At 41.9% G+C, this 19389-nt stretch overlaps 1 protein-coding gene across 21 annotated transcripts in view; it reads left to right on the top strand.

Annotated features, from left to right (window-relative positions):
• Window positions 1–4303: 4303 nt before the first annotated feature.
• Window positions 4304–19389, top strand: part of pla2g7 (phospholipase A2, group VII (platelet-activating factor acetylhydrolase, plasma)) — a 75725-nt gene continuing 60639 nt past the window's right edge. For 2 of the 21 annotated variants that reach the window (XM_059981834.1, XM_059981856.1), the window contains exons 1-3: window positions 4525–4548; window positions 13600–13660; window positions 16266–16381. In XM_059981834.1, the coding sequence (XP_059837817.1) occupies window positions 4540–4548; window positions 13600–13660; window positions 16266–16381 (186 nt within the window). In that variant the 5' untranslated portion in view covers window positions 4525–4539. The other 19 variants (XM_059981839.1, XM_059981840.1, XM_059981843.1 and 16 more) reach the window with 19 other exon arrangements.

Below are 19389 nucleotides of genomic sequence, written 5' to 3'. Positions count from 1 at the left end.
ATCTTTCCCACCCACATGGCTTCACCTATCGCCTTCTAGCTTGTCCTCCTTCCCCACCCCTCCACTTCTCCTCCCTTCCTTTCCAGTCCTGATGAAGGGTCTCGGCCCAAAACCATTGACCATTTATTCATTTCCTTAGATGCTGCTTGACTTACTGAGTTCCTCCAGCATTTTGTGCATGTTGCTCTAGATCTACAGTATCTGTGTTTATGATTTGCTGATAAATGTGGCTGATAAGTTCCCAGATATATTCTTTACATAAAATTGGACAGCATCTGTGAAAAGAGAAATTGTTAGCCTTTCAGATCTATGACTTCTCATTTGAAATAGAAAATCACGAGTACAGGTGCATTTAAATTTCAGACTAGCCTATAGTTTTTTTTCTGCTTCCCTCCCTTCTTGAACAGTGGAGTGACATTTGAAATTTTCCAGTCTTCCAGAACCATTCCAGAACCTAGTGATTCTTGAAAGACCATTACTAATGCCTCCATGATCTCTTCAGCCACCTCTGTCAGAACTCAGGTATACAGGTGACTTATCTACCTTCAGACCTTTCAGTTTCCCAAGAACTTGCTCTCTAGTTGTGGTAACTTCAGCATGCTTCATGAATCCTCTACCACGGGAAAAGTCTGCACATTCGCTCTATCTTAATGAGGGGTGATCTTAAAGAGGTATATAAAATTATGCACCTTATAATTTTATAAAGATCAGCCTTCATTGTAAGTTTCAATGAAAAATGTCCAAACCTGCTCTCTCTGTAACTCAGCCCCTTGGGTCCCAGCAGCTCTAGTAAATCTCATCTGCACTTTTTCCAGTTTAATAGCATGTTCCTAAAGCAGAGTTATCAAAACTGGACATAATATTCTCTCTAGTAATCGACATTTCAACCCTGGGAAAAAAATGATACTGCCCATGCCCTCTAAGCTAGGCAACATCTCATCTGCACCCTCTCCAGTCTTCATACCCCTCATATAGAAGTGCGATCAGAATTGAACGCAATCCTACAAATGCAGCCTGACTGGAGATTTACATAACTTCCTGAATTCTTGAACTCAATGCCCTGGCTGTTAAAGGCATGCATACCCATATGACTTTCAACCCGTGGAGCTATTAACCTGCATCCCAAGCTCCCTTGGTGCATAAACATCAAGCCTCAATGCACACTCCCTGTACATTCGATCTCCCAAAATGCCACAGCTAACATTTTGCCAGATTATATCCAATCTGTTATCTCTCTGCCTGTATCTGTAACAGATCTATGTTTCACAATCACGAGGAAATCTGCAGATGCTGGAAATTCAAACAACAACACACACAAAATGCTGGTAGTACACAGCAAGCTAGGCAGCATCTATAGGGAGAAGCGATGCCGACGTTTCGGGCCCAGACCCTTTGTCAGGACTAACCGAAAGGAAAGATAGTAAGAGATTTGAAAGTAGAGGGGGGAGGGGGAAATACGAAATGATAGAAGACCGGAGGGGGTGGGATGAAGCTAAGAGCTGGAAAGGTGATTAGCGAAAGTGATACAGAGCTGGAGAAGGAAAAGGATCATGGGACGGGGAGACCTCGGGAGAAAGAAGTGGGGGGGGGGGGGAGCACCAGAGGGAGATGGAGAACAGGCAAACAACTAAATATGTCGGGGATGGGGTAAGAAGGGGAGGAGGGGCATTAACAGAAGTTAGAGAAGTCAATATAAGGTGTTGTTCCTCCAACCTGATTTTGGATTCATTTTGACAATAGAGGAGGCCATGGATAGACATATCAGAATGGGAATGGGACGGGGAATTAAAATGTGTGGCCACTGGGAGATCCTGCTTTTTCTGGCGGACCGAGCGTAGGTGTTCCACGAAACGGTCTCCCAGTCTGCGTCGGGTCTCGCCGATATATAAAAGGCCACACCGGGAGCACCGGACACAGTATACCACACCAGCCGACTCACAGGTGAAGTGTCGCCTCACCTGGAAGGACTGTCTGGGGCCCTGAACGGTGGTGAGGGAGGAAGTGTAAAGGTAGGTGTAGCACTTGTTCCGTTTACAAGGATAAGTGCCAGGAGGGAGATCGATGGGAAGGGATGGGGGGGGACGAGTGGACAAGGAAGTCGCGTAGGGAGCGATCCCTGAGAAAAGCAGAAAGAGGGGGGAGGGAAAAATGTGTTTGGTAGTGGGATCCCATTGGAGGTGGCAGAAGTTATGGAGAATTATATGTTGGACCTGGAGGCTGGTGGGGTGGTAGGTAAGGACAGTCGTCGATGTAGCGAAGGAAAAGAGGGGGATGGATACCGGCATAGCCTTGGAACATGGACTGTTCCACAAAGCCAACAAAATGGCAGGCATAACTGGGACCCATACAGGTGCCCATGGCTACACCCTTGGTTTGGAGGAAGTAGAAGGAGCCAAAGGAGAAATTATTGAGAGTAAGAACTCAATCCGCTAGACGGAGGAGAGTGGTGGTAGAGGGGATTTGGTTAGGTCTGGAATCCAAAAAAAACTGAAGAGCTTCGAGACCATCTCGGTGGGGGATGGAGGTATATAGGGACTGGAAGTCCATGGTGAAAATTAGACGGAGGGGGCCAGGGAACTTAAAATCATTGAAAAGATTCAAAGCATGAGAAGTGTCACGAACATAGGTAGGAAGAGATTGAACAAGGGGGGATAAGACAGTGTCAAGGTATGCAGAAATGAGTTCAGTGGGGCAGGAGCAAGCTAAGACAATAGGTCTACCTGGACAGGCAGGTTTGTGGCTCTTGGGTAGGAGGTAGAAACGGGAAGTGCGGTGTGTGGGAACTATGAGGTTGGTGGCAGTGGATGTGAGATACCCAGAGATAATAAGGTTATTATATAAGGCTAATAACCTTATTAGAGTGTTTGTGGGTTCACTCTCCTCCGAAACCAAGGGTGTAGCCATGGGCACCTGTATGGGTCCCAGTTATGCCTGCCATTTTGTTGGCTTTGTGGAACAGTCCATGTTCCAAGGCTATACCAGTATCCATCCGCCTCTTTTCCTTCGCTACATCGACGACTGTCCTTACCTACCACCCCACCAGCCTCCAGGTCCAACATATAATTCTCCATAACTTCTGCCACCTCCAATGGGATCCCACTACCAAACACATTTTTTCCTCCCCCCCCCTTCTGCTTTTTGCAGGGATCGCTCCCTCTGCGACTCCCTTGTCCACTCGTTCCCCCCCCCCCATCCCTTCCCACCGATCTCCCTCCTGGCACTTATCCTTGTAAATGGAACAAGTGCTATACCTGCCCTTACACTTCCTCCCTCACCACCATTCAGTCCTTCCAGGTGAGGCGACACTTCACCTGTGAGTCGGCTGGTGTGGTATATTGCGTCCGGTGCTCCCGGTGTGGCCTTTTATATATTGGTGAGACCCGACGCAGACTGGAGATCGTTTCGCTGAACACCTATGCTCGGTCCGCCAGAAAAAGCAGGATCTCCCAGTGGCCACACATTTTAATTCCACGTCCCATTCCCATTCTGATATGTCTATCCATGGCCTCCTCTATTGTCAAAATCAATCCAAACTCAGGTTGGAGGAACAACACCTTACATACCGGCTAGGTAGCCTCCAACCTGATGACATGAACATTGACTTCTCTAACTTACGTTAATGCCCCTCCTCCCCTTCTTACCCCATCCCTGACATATTTAGTTGTTTGCCTGTTCTCCATCTCCCTCTGGTGCTTCCCCCTTTCTTTCTCCTGAGGCCTCCCGTCCCCTGATCCTTTCCCTTCTCCAGCTCTGTATCACTTTCGCCAATCACCTTTCCAGCTCTCAGCTTCATCCGACCCCCTCCGGTCTTCTCCTATCATTTCGCATTTCCCCCTCCCCCCTCTACTTTCAAATCTTTTACTATCTTTCCTTTCAGTTAGTCCTGACGAAGGGTCTCGGCCCAAAACGTTGACATCGCTTCTCCCTGTAGATGCTGCCTGGCCTGCTGTGTTCCACCAGCATTTTGTGTGTGTTTATGTTTCACAATGTCGTCTACACTATCTACAACACTGTCCGTCTTTGAATCATTTTGGCCGATAAGTGAAGACTGCAACTCAGCGAAAGCATTACTAAACGTTGCCCCTCCCCCAGTACATTTAGAAAACTCCGGATTGGCATTAGATTATATCAGCAAATTACAATCACCCAATGTATTGCAATGGAATGAGGAACCCAGAGTGGATTTTTGAGATTAGGGTTAGCAGAATCTCCCTTACCAGCATCCACTTTAACTAAAATGTATCTTTTAAACTTCAGAACCAGGTTTAATATCACCGGCATATGTCGTGAAATTTGATAACTTTACGGCAGCAGTATAATGCAATACATAATATAGAAAAAAATAAGTAAATAAATTACAGTATGTATACGTATACTAAATGGTTAAATTAAAATAGTGCAAAATCAGAAACAGTATGTGTTTTTAAGTGAGGCAGTGTTCGTGGGTTCAATGTCCATTTAGGAATCGTATGGCGGAGGGGAAGAAGCTGTTCCTGAATCGCTGAGTGCGTGTCTTCAAGCTACTGTACGTCCCTCCTGATGGTAACAGTGAGTAGGGGGCATGTCCTGGGTGATGGGCGCCGCCTTAATGAGGCACCGCTCCTTGAAGATGTCTTGGACACGGCGGAGGCTCGCATCCAAGATGCAGCTGACTAAATTTACACCTTTCTGTAGCTGCTTTCGGTCCTGTGCAGTAGCCTCCTCCATAGCGGAGAGTGATGCAGCCTGTCAGAATGCTCTCCACGGTAAATCAACTGAGGCAAATAACATTCCACTTAACGGCGCAAACACCCACACGCACATCACTGCGCAAACTTCTTTGTTTCCAAACCTAGAACTAACAAAGGAAGTAGCCCTTTAACAATCACAGTGCTTACAGTGAACATTATCCAATACACAGCTGGCCTGTAAAACCGATGATCCTATTGTAAATAAGTAGAGGCTACGTGCGCATGTGGAAGATACCACTATAATTCCACGGGGTGGGGAATAGCTTTTTTAATTGGCGTTGAAGGACACACGTCAAATGTTAGTTTCCTATAGGGCATCAAGGAATTTACAAAATTCTCAGCTTGAGCCTAACAATTGTTTGATGTGTTCTACCTTAGATTAGTCAATGTTGCGGCCAGTTCCATACTGTAACCGCTTAGTTCTGATTTGTCACCCGATTCCCTAGCTGAATTTACTAGCTTAACATTTACTGATTTCCACACTTTCCTAATTAATTACCCCGCTGTCAGGCCGGTACCCTTCAACAATCATGGGTTTGTGGACTCGGGTAATGATAGTCTTAATTTACCAAATTTGATGAGTTAGTTCTTTAAGTGTTATGCCCCCTTGATATTTTTAGATGGTGGACCAAAGGGCAAGCCGCGGCCTCGGAGTTCAGAGAGCATTACAGACGACAGCGAAAGGTCTCGGCCCGAAAAGTCAACTGTCCTTTTTTCCCATAGATACTGCCTGGCCTGCTGAGCTCCTCCAGCATTTTGTGTGTGTTGTTTGGATTTCCAGCGTCTGCGGATTTTCTGTTTGCACTTTCTCGACGTTGTTATTGAACGCAAGCACCGGACTCCTTCCCGAGTGGGGAAGTATTTTTTGTGTTTTCCTTCCGTAGTCATTGCGGAGAGCGGCCAAACAGGGAGAGCCCGAACAGGCGGCAAAGTACTAGGTGTGCCGCCAATTGTGAGATCTGATTGCATTGGTTAACTGACACTTGACGAAGAACCGAACTGAGATAGAGGGGAGAGGGCTTCTGTGGAGCGTTCCCGGCTCGTTCATTAGGACGCTGTCTCGTCAGCTCCGGATCCAGCTGCTAAGCGTGAAGCGGTAAGAAGTGTTGAATTTATTAAAGCGTGTACTACTGCCAGGGCGGACGAGCACAATAATACAGTAGAAATGAAAGCAAGACAAAAAGACGCTTTTTCACACAGTGACAACTAAGTGGGCCTGAACGAAGAAGGGATTGGGGAAGTGGTGATAAAGGCAACAAACGGGCTCGTGCAAAGTCCCAGTCTGGAAAAGGGGGAAGAGCAGTGTGTGGTGTTGCAAACAATGAGATATACACTTTCAGGAAAAGTGTCATTGCTTACTATGTGATTCCAAGACTTAATCGGTGTGGACATTCAGGCTAGCACCGATTTGGTGCCGGCGAGGCTCCCTGGGAAGGACAGTGCTTGAGATGTCTCAATTCAGAGGGCAATGTATCAACTTAATTTTCAGACGCTTCAATTAACAACAGATTTGAGAAGATCGCGAAACCGATGAGCGAGACGAAGGCGATTAGGAATTCATCAAAACGAGTTGGCTGAAATCTGTGCAGTCATATCAGATTATAATTACGAAGGTATGTGTGAAGAATGTGTATGCGTGACAAGTACTTTGTGAAAGTTGTCAAAATAGGGGAGCTGAAGATGCAGGTAACACGATGCAACTACAGCAGGCGGTGAAGAAAGCTGATGGCATGTTGGCCCGGAGTTGAGTGCAGGAGTAAAGAGGTCCTTCTGCAGTTGTACAGGGCCCTGGTGAGACCACACCTGGAGTATTGTGTTCAGTTTTGGTCTCCAAATTTGAGGAAGGACATTCTTGCTATTGAGGGAGTGCAGTGTAGGTACACAAGGTTAATTCCCGGAATGGCGGGACTGTCATATGTTGAAAGATTGGAGTGACTGGGCTTGTATACACTGGAATTTAGAAGGATGAGAGAGGATCTGATTGAAACCTATAAGATTATTAAGGGATTGGACACACTAGAGGCAGGAAACATGTTCCTGATGTTGGGGGAGTCCAGAACCAGAGACCCCAGTTTAAGAATAAGGGGTAGGCCATTTAGAACGGTTGAGGAAAAGCTTTTTCACCCAGAGAGTTGTGGATCTATGGAATGCTCTGCCTCAGAAGGCGGTGGAGGCCAATTCTCTGGATGCTTTCAAGAGAGAGTTAGATAGAGCTCTTAAAGATTACGGAGTCAAGAGATACGGGGAGAGGGCAGGAACGGGGTGCTGATTGTGTTTGATCAGCCATGATCACATTGAATGGCGGTACTGACTCGAAGGGCCGAATGGCCTACTCCTGCACCTATTGTCTATTATCTACTGTCTATTGAAATAACAAAAGTTTAGTTATTTGGGCAATTAGAAGACCGAGCAAAGCTTTTACGGTGGTTCTGATGAAAGGTTATCATCCTGAAGTGTCAACTCTCTTTAGAAAAACAGTGCTGCTGCCTGATCTGCTGCGTCTTTTTGCCATTTCCAGTTTTCACTTCAATAGACATGTTTGAACAAAACTTGCTGTGTGGTAGTGAGCTACATTCTGGGTATTGCACCCTGTTTGGGTGACGAGCCCAGGGTGTATGTAGGGAGGGGCTATTGAAGAGTAGAGAAAACCTTTTAAAACTCCCGATCTAGGATTTTAGGAAGCTAGATACAAGTTTGTGAACAATGAAGGAAAGACTAATTTAAACAACCACTTAAAAACAGGATAGGTGGAGGAGATTTAAACTGAAAGCTATAAATAGATAAACATACTGAATGCAAACCAGAGTAGGAAAGTCTTTGGGGTTATTTGGGATTATTTCACAGTTGAATACCGTGAGAGGAATACTATAACTGCTACTCATGTGCCCAGTATAGTTCTTTGTTGGAGACACAAGAGACTGCCTTTTATGCTCGTATTGACCGTCAAAACATGGAGGAACTATCATGAACTACTACAACCCACCAATGACCCTATGATTTCAGTCTCTGAGGCCAACGTGCCAACTTGAATCCATTCCAATTTTCCTACCGGAGCAACAGGTCCACAGCAGATACCATCTCATTGGCTCTTCACTCAACTCTGGAACATCTGGACAGCGAAGATGCTGACATCATCATCAGCATCAGGATGCTCTTTATCGACTACAGCTCAGCATTCAATATCATCATTTCCTCAAAGCTAGTCAATAAGCTTCACAACCTTGGCCGCAATACCTCCTCATGCAATTGGGTCCTCAATTTCCTCACTTGCAGATCCCAATCAATTCAGGTTGGCAACATCTCCACAGTCTCCATCAGCACAGGTGCCTTACAAGACTGTGTGCCTAGCCCCCTTCTCTACTCACTTTACACTTACGACTGTGTTGCTAAGCATTGCTCCAATGCCACATTCAAGTTTGTTGACAACACCACTGTGGTAGGTCGAATCAAAGGTGGTGATGAATCAGCTTATAGGAGGGAGATTGAAAATCTGGCTGAGTGGTGCCTGAACACCACCCCTTGTCAGTAAAACCAAGGAGCTGATTGTTAACTTCAGGAGGAAGAAACCTGTGGTCCGTGATCCTGTCTTCATTGAAGGATCAGAGGTGGAGAGGGTCAGCAGCTTTAAATTCCTCGGTGTTATCATTTCAGAGGAACTGTCCTGGGCCCAGTATGTGTGGAATTATGAAGAAAACACTGCAATGTCTCTAATTCCTTTGGAGCTTGTGAAAATTCGGCATGACGTCTAAAACTTGGACAAACTTCTATAGTTGTAGGAGGAAGAGCTTAGGAGAACAATGGAGCCTAACAGTAACTCCTTTGCTTGAAGCTGTATTTCCATCTTTAATATTTCTATTTTTCCCTTTCAGGGTTCTTTTGGAGACCCTGACCTGGAGTTCCATGCTAACTTTGGTTCTTTGTGGGAGTGGGACATGCTCTTGGGGTCTCACGATGGGCCACTGTTCAATATACCAAGGTCGTGGCCTGGAAAACCAGCGTGCCTTCATGGCTGTGGAGGTTGATGCTGCTGCAGGGAACTAGTGTGTCGTGGGAGACAGAAGATAGAAATCAGCAAGCTGGCTGCTGGCTTTGTGCCCAGAGACCCCAGTTCTTAGGGCACAGAACTCGGAAGAAACAGCGCAACAGATTTTTAACATCATAAATCAGCAAGTTATTTGTTATGTCTTCCCTCTCTCAGATCCCGATCTGAAACGGGAACACCTCTTTTTCCCTTATTTGAGAGAGAGAGAGCTGTGCTGTGTCAAGTTACTGGGTGAGCGAGTAGTCTTTGGTGTTCAGCAAAATTTTTACCTTTATTAATGCTTTGCTGCACCAATAGTGCTTGTGTAGGGGGGGGAGTCATTGCTTTGCTGTTGCTTTTGCGTGGGAGGGGTGAGCTTTTAACATTTAACTGTCATTCATTCTTCAGGGCACTCTGTTTTCGTGGATGTTTGCGAAGAAGAAGCATTTCATGATGTATATTCTATACGTTTCTCTGACATAAAATGTACCTTTGAAATCGTTGGGATGTGTGGTGGATAGTATATTGACTGACTGCTTCACAGCCTGGAATAGAAACACTAATGTCCTTGAATGAAAAACTTATAAAAGTAGTGGATATGGCCTAGTCCATCACAGGTAAAGTCCTCCCCACCACTGAGCACTCCTACATGAACCATTTTATCACTAGAAAGCAGCATCCATCATCAGGAACCCCTACCACACAGGTCATGCTCTCTTCTCACTGCTATAATCAGGAAGAAGGTACAGAAACCTCATGACTCACCAGCAGGTTCAGGAACAGTTCTTGCCCCTCAAACATGATGCCTTTGAACTACTGAACTTAATTTGCCCCATCATTGAAAAGTTCCCACAACCTATGGACTGACTTTCAAGGACTCTTTTCTTCATATTTATTGTTTATTTGTTTTCTTTTGTATTTGCACAGTTCATTGTTTTTCTGCACACTGTTTGAATGCCCAAGTTGGCATGGCCTTTCATTGATTCTGTTATAGGGACTATTAGGGACCAATTGAGTATATGAACCTCAGGGTTTTATATGATATACTGTATATGTAATTTGATAATAAACTTGCTTTGATCTTTGGAACATATTGGAATCTCAACATATAATAAGCTGCTGGAAGAATTCGTTGGGCCAAGCAGCACCTATGGAGGCAAAGGGATGATATAATTGGAAGTTGTCAAACTGGTAGAGAACATGAGAGGTGCAATAGATGTAGGTGAGAAGGGATTGGACAAAAGATGGGTTGGGTATCGAAGTATGAAGAGGTGAGCCTGATGGAACTAGAGCAGGCTGAAACAACAGGACTACTAGGGCAGTCCTGTTTGTAGAAAATGTGTTAGAGATTAAAGTGGGCAGTGTAGTTTGGGATACTTTGATAGCAAGGCTAGATATCCTGATGTACTGAGATTTTTAATTGTCTGAGAGATGGTGGCCTGGTGTTTTTTGATGGGGTCATGGTCTAAGGGGGAGGTATGAGGAAATATCAACTGTCTCCTGGCCTCTACAAGGTACTGTAGTAATCTGCACCAGACAACGCCCACCACCTTCTGCGGATTGGTGCAAAGTGAATATTGAAAGGGGCTAAAGTTGGAATGGGTAATTGGATTGGGAAAGTTCATGCCATGTTGGCAATTAGAAATGGAAAAAGGTCAAAAGAGGGTAAGAGGCCAGAAGGAGGTGTACAAATGGAGGGCAAGTGCTGGAAATGTGTCACCAGTGGGGAGATGGATTCCCTGCTGAAGAAGTGGCCTCAGTGGTGAAGAATATAGAAGAAGAGCTCTGTCATGTTGGTTCTGGAATTTTTTGAGGTTTGTGCACGATGGTACAAAAGTGTGGCTGTGCTGAGAGCTGACAGCATGGTGTTAGAGAGAGGGAGTTTGTGGGGGGGGGAGGTGATGATACGTGTGGTGCTGGGGTGAGGGGCAAGGCCAAAGGACCATCACTTTACCTTAATGGATGATGCTTGTCTTGTTCTTCCAGCAGCTTAATTTTTCTTACATTTCCTTATTTGTGTCCCATCTTTTAATCTTTAAGACCATAATACATAGGAGCTGAATTAGGCCATTTGGCCCATCAAATCAGCTCTGCCATTCCATCATGGGTGATTTATTATTCCTCTCAATCCCATTCTCTTGACTTTTCCTTGTAACCTTTGACATCCTGACTAATCAAGAACCTATCAAACTCTGCTTTACATATATTCAATGACTTGGTCTCCACACCCACCTGTATTAATGAATTCCACAGATTCACTACCCTCTGGCTAAAGAAATTCCTCCTCATCTCTGTTCTAAATGAACATCTCTCTATTCTTAAGCTGTGCCCTTTGGTCCTTGATTCTTATTATTGGAAACCATCCTACCTCTATCCCGACTTTTAGATATAATCAAGGTGACTATACCCTTACAGCTGGTTTGCTCATTCTGTGGTGGACTGCTATGTAGGATTATAGAGTTATAAAATAGTACCACACAGTAAAAGGCCCTTTGGCCCATCTAGTCCATGCTGACTATAAATAGTCCCTTTGGCCTGCATCTGAACCATAGCCCTCCATAACTTAATGTTTTCACTTAAGAATGCAAAAAAAAAACTAATTTTATTAGGTGAAAGTGGAAAGTATCCTGCTCAATTTTCAGTGTGAATGGCATAATCTGTCAGAAGAATCATTGAATGATACAATTGTTTTAGCTTGTAACTTGGGTGTTTATTTGATCTGTGATTAACATTAACACTAACTAAAGCGAAGTTATTTTGATCTTGGGACCATTATGGCTATGTGTAATCTGAACAAGCTCTCACCATAGTGATAGCTTCAAGGATTTTTTTAATTATTAGAACATAAAACATAGAAATCTACAACACCTTACAGGCCCCTTCAGCCCACAATGTTGTGCTGACCATGTAACCTACTCGAGAAACTCCCTAGAATTTCCCTAGTGCATAGCCCCCTATTTTTTTAAGCTCCATATACCTATCTAAGAGGCTCTAAAAAGACCCATTGTATCCACTCCACCACCCCTCTCTGTGTAAAAAAAAAACCTTAACCCTGACATCTCCTTGGTACCTATTTCCAAGCACCTTAAAACTATGACACCTCTTGTTAGCCATTTCAGCCTTGGGAAAAAGCCTCTGGCTATCCTCACGATCAATGCCCATTATCTTATACATTCAATCAGGTCACCTCTCATCCTTTGTTGCTCCAAGGAGAAAAGGCAAGATCACTCAACCTGTTCTCATAAGGTACTCTCTCCAATCCAGGCAACATCCTTGTAAATCTCCTCTGCACTCTCTCTATAGTATCCACATCCTTCCTGTAGTGAAGTGACCAGAACTGACACAGTACCCCAAGTGGAGTCTGACCGAGGTCTTATATAGCTGTAACATTCCCTCATGGCTCTTGAACTCAATCCTACGACCGATGCATAGTCAACCTGTGCAGCAGCTTTGAGTGTCCAATAGGCATGTACCCCAAGATCTCTCATATCCTCAGCACTGCCAAGAATCTTACCATCAATATTATATTCTGTCTTCAAGTTTGACCTACCAGAATGAACCACTTCACACTTATCTGGGTTAAAGTCCATTTGCCACTTCTCAGCCCAGTTCTGCATCCTATTGATGTCCCACTGTAACCTCTGACAACCCTCCACACTATCCACAACACCCCCAACCTCCAGCCTTTGTGTCATCAACAATTCTGAATAACACAATACTGAATAAATCTGCAGGTCTTTTAAATACTTAAATTGTTACTGTATATACCCACAGGCCAATTTATTGGTAATTCTACTTCTAACTACCATTGAAACCAGACAGACATTTCTTACTCCTCTTTGAATAATGGTGTGGTATCTTTTAATCTATCTAAAATGTGCTCTGTAAATTAGTCAGGGTAGTTGGAGAGAGAGGAAAAACAAATAATGGAGATGTTGTGAGATTCTGCTGTTGCTGGAAATCTTGAGCAACACATACAAATGATGGAGGAATTCAGCAAGTCAGGTAGCATCTATGGAGGGAACTAAGCAGTCAATGTTTCAGGCTGAGACCCTTAAGGACTGGAAAAGAAGGGGCCTCGTGCCAGAATAAGGGGGAGGGGAGGAAGTTCAAGTTGGCAGATGACAGGTGAAGAGGGAAGTGGATGGGTGAGGGAGGAGTGAATACAGAGAGAGAAGCATATTAAGGGTATGCTTCTGAGTAATGAGTAGCATATTAAGGGTGTCTGTGGATGTAGAACAATGCAGATATATCCTTTGTCCTATCTATTTCATCCCCAGTCTCTACAACTAAGTTGTTCTTTTCACATCTCAAGTTCTGTTGAACTGGACAATCAACTGCATATTTTTCTCCATAGGTGCTGCCTGACCTGGTGAGCATTTCCAGAATTTTGCTTTTATACCAGCAATTGCTGTTTGAGGAAGAATTTTCCAAGCATTTTATGCATATAGAAGCCTTTCCTAATTTCACTCCTGAAAAATCAGGTTCTCATTTTTTTAAACTACCCTCATTAATCTTTGACTCCAACTTGATCTTCTAATGTTTTCTAATTTTTTCAGCATTTTCAGTATTTTGTTTCTTGTTGTAGTAGAAATTGTTCTTTCTATCTGCCTTATTTTTCACCTTTGCAAACTTAAATTGACTTTGATGTTACAAATTGCAGCAAATACTTTTCTGGTTTATTATATTCTTGTTATTTTTGGAATTTGGATATCATTTTGGTAAGTCTGCAATGTACCATCTTCCAAGACCAGTCTAGCTTTCCTCAAATGTTGTACCTAGCATTGTTTCTTTTTTTTGTTTTGCAATAACATTAAAATAATCTATTCTTTCTATCTTGTCATTTAGAACATACACAACTTAATTCGTTTTTCAAGTCAGAAGTACAGAGGCTTAAATTTGTCAACCTGTGAGTTTCTCTCTCTCTCAAAAACATGGCCTCTTTTTAAAGAAAGCAGTGAACTACTGATTTGTTAATCTAACATTGGTGGACTAGAAAACAATGGAGCATATAATAAAAGATGTGTTATCAAGATACTTGGAAAATGATTGGAAAAAAGATACTCTGAATCATATTTAACTATTGGGGTCTTGAAGGAGTAATTGGTAGAAAAATGAGGGGGAATCCTAATTGTATTTGGAATGTCGGAAAGCTTATTGTAAGGTTCTGTATGTGGTTGAATTTGGAGACCTGACAGTAATCAAAGAGTAGAAATTAACAGTTCTTCTTAAATAGTTCCTATCATTAGTGGGTACTGTAGAAATCAGTGATTGAGTTCCAGCTGTTCGCAATCTTGGTTAATATATTGTCTTGACTTTGGCTTCCAAATTTTCTGATGGCACAAAATTAACTGAATGCAAAGAGCTTCAAGCAAAATGACAGGGCAGCAACATTGAAGAGGGAGTATTAAATGAGATAAAAATGTGAGATTATGCCCGGGAGGAAAATCAGAAGTACTGAACGTTTTTTAAATTGGAAATTTTGATAGTCAAATTGACATGGGTGTCTTTGTAAGCAACTATTGGCACAGCAGGCAATTATGAAGGCAAATTAAACATCACTCACATACTTAAAATCATGGAATAAAGACTAAAGGTCTTACTACAATTGTGTAAGATCTTTATAGAACCACGAGAGGATTATTGTATGCAATTTTGGTGTTTTTAACATAAAAAAGGATTATTTACATCTTGGGTTGGTGGTCTGTCACCTGCAGTAAGCTTTAAGTAGACCATGCTTCTACTTGCCAGAGCTTAGAACATGACCTCTTAGGAGCATTGAAATAATTTATAGGGCTCCTGATGCTAGATATTGGGAGGAGGTTTTTCATCGTTGACAGATATCGAGAACCAGGGTTTACAATATCCAAGTAAATGATACGCTATTCCAGACTGAAATGAGAAATTTCACTGTGTGATAATGTTTTTTCACATTCTCTACTCCCAGAAGTTTATAAAAATGAGCTTGTTGTTTACATGGGAGATTTCTGGATAATAAAAGAATCAAGGCGTGAGAGAATAATGTAGGAAAGTGGAGCTGAAGTTGAAGATCAGCCCTTGTCTGATTGGCTGGCAGAGCAAACTCGAGGGATTGAATGGACTGTTCCTTCTCCTATTATCAGTCCCTTGTGCTATTGAAGGTTAAATCAATAACTGGAATTTGCTCTCTAAATGAGTGGGTTTTGTCCCATTAACTGCTTCTGTTAAGCAGTTAATGGGACAAAACCATTTTCTGCTTCCATTTCAGATTCCCAGCATCTTCTGCATAATTTTCAGCTTTTCCTTTATTTTGATAACTAGATCAATTTCAACAATGAGCTGTGCTATTATCAACCTACGCTGCATTTTTCCTTTCCCTCCTGTGGGAATGTCACTCTCATATTTTAGTGACCTGATGGCTTCTGAGATCCTTGTGGCCCTCTAGAGCAGCATCTTGTTTATAGGCAGTGCAACCAGAGATCCCCTCTCATGAAGTACCCTGGTAGGCCTTTGACAAGTTTTGCCATCAGAAGGTCTTGGCCAGTATTTCTAAATGCCCCTGACCAGAATTATTTTTTAAAAACGGCTGATATCTACCTAACAGAAAACATCAAAATTAAACATTGTTTGTGATTTCAAATTCACTTTTTTAAAAAAAACAATCATTTGTTCAATAGCCTTATTCAAATGACAAGGCTGGTGCTTGTTTATTGGCTGTTAGTGGCCCTTCACATAACAGGTTTATCCATCTCCTCATTTGTAGGGTTAGGAATTCTTTCTGGACTTAGTGCTGGCCTCCCATACATTCTATAATTTTCTGCTCTAGTGTGTAGGTGAATGACTTGTCTCCTGACACTAGAGCCTTTTCAGCATGACAAAGCATGCCTCAGGAATGTGATGGAGTGCATCCATTATCTCAATGAAAACAACTCGAGAACCTCAACACTTTTGAAGATCCTACATATTCATTCCCTCTACTACCAGTGCACCATCTACAAAATACCACCAGGAAGTAAAACGGCTTCAGGCATATGGGATCACAAACTGCAGATTGCCCCCTAAGCTGTATACTATCAGCACCTGGAAATTTATTGTTGGTCCTTCATTGTCATTGGATCTACAGTAAATTCTGGAACTGCTTTCTCAAGGCCGCTATGAAAGTCCCTTCAACAGGTGGACTGCAGCAGTTCAAGGAAGTGACTTAATGCCACCTTCCCAAGGTCAGCAAATGCTGGTCTTGCCAGTAATGTTCAGACTGAAAAATGAAAAGAATTCAGAGCAGCTTTCTATGCAGCTGCTACTAATCATTAGAGCAGTATGATCTATTGATAAACTTAATCAGAAAAATTTGCCGCCTTTTAGTGATCAAGTTAATGAATGTCGGCTATGTAAATGTTGTCAAGGTAATCAGTCAGAAGAGCTGTGGTTTTAGAGGGGATCTGAGAGGGAAATTTTTCATGCAGACGATGATTGAAGAATGGAATGCAATTAGCAGCATAACTAGTGAATCTAATTCAAAAATATTTTTCTTACAGATTTTATAGTTAAGCAGAATATGGGTCATGGTGGCAGCCATTGCCTTGGGATCCCTGCTGGAAAAGGACCACATCTTGTTGGATGTATAGATATTATGTCTGATCACACAATTCAGGTGAGGAGCTACGTTACATGTAAAATCCAAATAAGCACAAAGCTGTCTCAAAACACAAACCAAAAAAACACTTTTGTCAGTTGCTGAAAAGAATATTATCATGTGTAGGAAATGAATAGTAAGGACATATTTAATGTTATTAAACTTGGAGTCATAGAAAAGTACAGCACAGAAACAGCCCCTTCAGCCCATCTAGTCTATGCCAAAACATTTAAATAGCCATCGATCTGTACTGGGGCCATAGCCCTCTATACCCCTACTATCCATGTACCTATCCATATTTCTCTTAAATATTGAAATCAAGTTTATATGCACCACTTGCACTGGCAGCTCATTCCACACTCTCACAACCTTCTGAATGAAGAAGTTTCCCCTCATGTTCCCCTTAAACTTTTCTACCATTACCCTTAACCCATGGCCTCTGGTTGTAGTCCCACTCAACCACAGTGGAAAAAAATATGCTTGTATTTACCCTATCTATACCCTTCATAATATGTATATCTCTATCACATCTTCCCACAATCTTCAACATTCCAAGGAATAAAGTCCTTCATTCATTTAATTTTGTCTTCAATGGTTGATGTAATGAATTCTCAAAAAGCTTTAATTCTAAATGAATGTAATCAATAAAGAAATACCTAATTCACAAGATCACAAGACAAAGGAGCAGAAGCAGGCCATTCGGCCCGTCGAATCCACTCCACCACTCCACCATGAGCTAAACTATTCTCCCATCTAGTTCCAATTTCAGGCTTTTTTCCCCATTTCCCTTGATACCCTGACTAATTAGATACCTGTCAATCTCCTCCTTAAAAACCCTCAATGATTGGGCCTCCACAGCTGTATGTGGCAACGTATTCCATAAATCCATGACCCTCTGTCTAAAAAAAATTCTCCTCATCTGTTTTAAATGGGTACCCTCTAATTCTTTTTTTTTTGGTAATTTATTTTTTTTATTGAAGTTCATCATCAAACAAACATTTCCATAAGATGTAGTTCAGACATTGTGCATATATATCATATAATCATATATATCACAAATCTCCTCAAAGTATTTATCGGAGGTATACACTATAGAAAAGAGTGGAAAGAAAAAACAAGCAAAAGGAAAGAACTATGTACAAGTAGGGAGTGATTTTTTTTACAGCAGATTCATTGATTTGTGAGAATAAAATCAGGCCTATGAGGCATTATGTAGTTAAACCATTTTTCCCAGTATGAATCAAATTGTTCCAGCCTATGATTAACAGACGCTGTTATCTTCTCCATTTTGTAAATGTCCATTGTAATTTCCATCCATGTTCTTAAAGTTGGGCTCTCCTGTGATAACCATTTGCTCGAAAGAGTCTTTTTACCAGCAACCAACAATATATTCATTAAATATTTATCTCTTTTCAACCATTCTTGAGGTATATATCCAAAATAAATGGTCTTACTCTCTAAGGGTATTTCACATTTAAAGATGTCTTGTAGGGCATTGTGTATTCCCCTCCAATAGTTTTTGATAACAGAGCAGTCCCAAAAATATGATAATGATTTGCAATTTGATTTCAACAATTTCTCCAGCAAACAGGGAGGTTACTATCATAATGGGATTTCTGAGAGGGTGTAATAAAATATCTCATCAAGTTTTTCCATGCAAACTCCCTCCATTTCTGTGAACTGGTACACTTCCATTGATATCTCCATATTGTTGTCCATTCTTCCTCAGATATAATTATCCCTCCTTCCTTCTCCCATTTTGTTTTCATGTATGAAGTCGAATGTGTCTTAAGATTTGACAACCCCTTATACATGCTTGAAATGATTCTATTACCATTATCTGAATTATATGCTTTTCTAAAGAGCTCTATCAAGCATGTATTTGCCTTGATTACATTTTTAAACGTCTTGTTAACATATTGTCGCATCTGTAAATACCGATAAAAATCTTGTTTTTCTAATAAGTGTTTCTCTTTAAGCATTTCAAAACTGAACAGTGTTCCTTCTTTCATTATGTTGCAAAGAACAGTTATTCCTTTAGCTGTACAGTACCCTCTAATTAGGGTACACTCTAATTCTAAGACTGTGACCTTTTTTCCTGGACTCACCCACCAAGGGAAACAGCCTTTCCACATCTACTCTGTCCAACCCTTTCAACATTCAAAATGTTACTATGAGATCCCCTCTCATTCTTCTATACTCTAATGAATACAATCCAAGAGCCGATAAAAGCTCCTCATATGTTAGTCATAACTAAAGTTATGAGCTCAGCTTAATGGGGCATTGAGGGTTTTAGTTAATGTACAATAACTTAATTTTCAGAAGGCTTTTGACTAAGTGCTACATGAGAAATTATTATGAAAAATATAAGATGTTGGTGTGGGAATTAACCAATTAGTGTAAATAGGAGATTGCCCGGAGAACAAAAACCTTGATGGGCATAAATGGTTTCTTCCCAGTTGATGAAGGGTAATAAGTAGAATGCCCTGACAATCAGTGCTAAATCTTCACCTTCCAGATAATAAGCTATGAAGAGAACATAAACTACAAAGTGATGTAGATTGGTTGAGTGGACAAAGATCTGGTAAATGAAAGATCCATCAACCTAGTATTCTGACACAACAAGTAGTTGGTAAACTTAACACAATATTATCATTTATTGCTAGAAAAATGATATTGTAAAACTCTATAGAGCAAAGAAAGTTAATAAGAGAGTTAAAATGTTAGCTTCTTCAGTCTAATCCTGCTGTTGAAATGTGTTTATTCCTGGAATTTTCTCAGAGTTCATGTCTGCTCTCAAGTGCCATTACGAGAATTTGATGTAGTACTTCATATGGGATCTAACCTACTGCTGTATTCTACTCTCGTATCTTTGCGATAACCAAAAAATTTCTCCACCTGCCCCCGCCACCCCCACTTTGTGTTAAAAGAATCGTACTGCCGTACAGCACAGAAACAAACTCATTGGTTCACTGTATCCATACCACCCACCTATCAAGTGCCCACTTATTGGAATTTCATCTTGC

Source organism: Hypanus sabinus, chromosome 10, assembly GCF_030144855.1.
Source record: "Hypanus sabinus isolate sHypSab1 chromosome 10, sHypSab1.hap1, whole genome shotgun sequence".
Lineage (NCBI taxonomy): Eukaryota > Metazoa > Chordata > Chondrichthyes > Myliobatiformes > Dasyatidae > Hypanus > Hypanus sabinus.
The sequence above is the reverse complement of the archived record's forward strand: the minus strand, read 5'-3'. Positions and strand labels throughout refer to the sequence as shown.